Genomic DNA, 454 nt, shown 5'->3' on the forward strand with positions numbered 1-454 from the left:
TTTTTTTTTTTTTTTGGAGAGGTTTTTGCTATTGGGCACATGCACTCACCAGAAAGACAGAGAGACAGAAAGCAAGAAATCACCCCCCAGGGGAGATGGCCACGCCACAGTCCCTTCTCCTCCGTTCTCCTCTCGGGATCTTGGGCATGCACACACATGTGCCCGGCATTGAGTTTAAGCCACTGGGTCCGGGACTCGAACCACAGTCAACTACCTGGGAGTCCAGTAATATACCCATTATGCCAACTGCTGGTCCTGACAAATGGTTTTTTAAAAAAGGGAAAGCATCAGTATATATAAGCATAGAATAAGATTACCTGGTAGGTTGAACAGTGTGTTCAGAATATAAAATCTTTCAGTGTCATCTCGTTGGATAAATTTATTTGGATACTGCTCTCTAGTTTCTGGTCTGAAAGAAAAATTTAAAAAGTAATTAACATTCAAAATGAACATG

At 41.6% G+C, this 454-nt stretch overlaps 1 protein-coding gene across 4 annotated transcripts in view; it reads right to left on the reverse strand.

The window, feature by feature from the left end:
- The window catches only part of NT5C2 (5'-nucleotidase, cytosolic II), a 102,883-nt gene that overhangs the window by 16,582 nt on the left and 85,847 nt on the right, over positions 1–454 (reverse strand). For all 4 annotated transcript variants that reach the window (XM_027767420.1, XM_006166390.3, XM_027767421.1 and 1 more), the window contains one exon: positions 318–409. In XM_027767420.1, the coding sequence (XP_027623221.1) occupies positions 318–409 (92 nt within the window). The remainder of the gene's footprint in view (positions 1–317; positions 410–454) is intronic.

The sequence above is a fragment of the Tupaia chinensis genome, unplaced genomic scaffold (genome assembly GCF_000334495.1).
Source record: "Tupaia chinensis unplaced genomic scaffold, TupChi_1.0 Scaffold144255_1, whole genome shotgun sequence".
Taxonomy (NCBI): domain Eukaryota; kingdom Metazoa; phylum Chordata; class Mammalia; order Scandentia; family Tupaiidae; genus Tupaia; species Tupaia belangeri.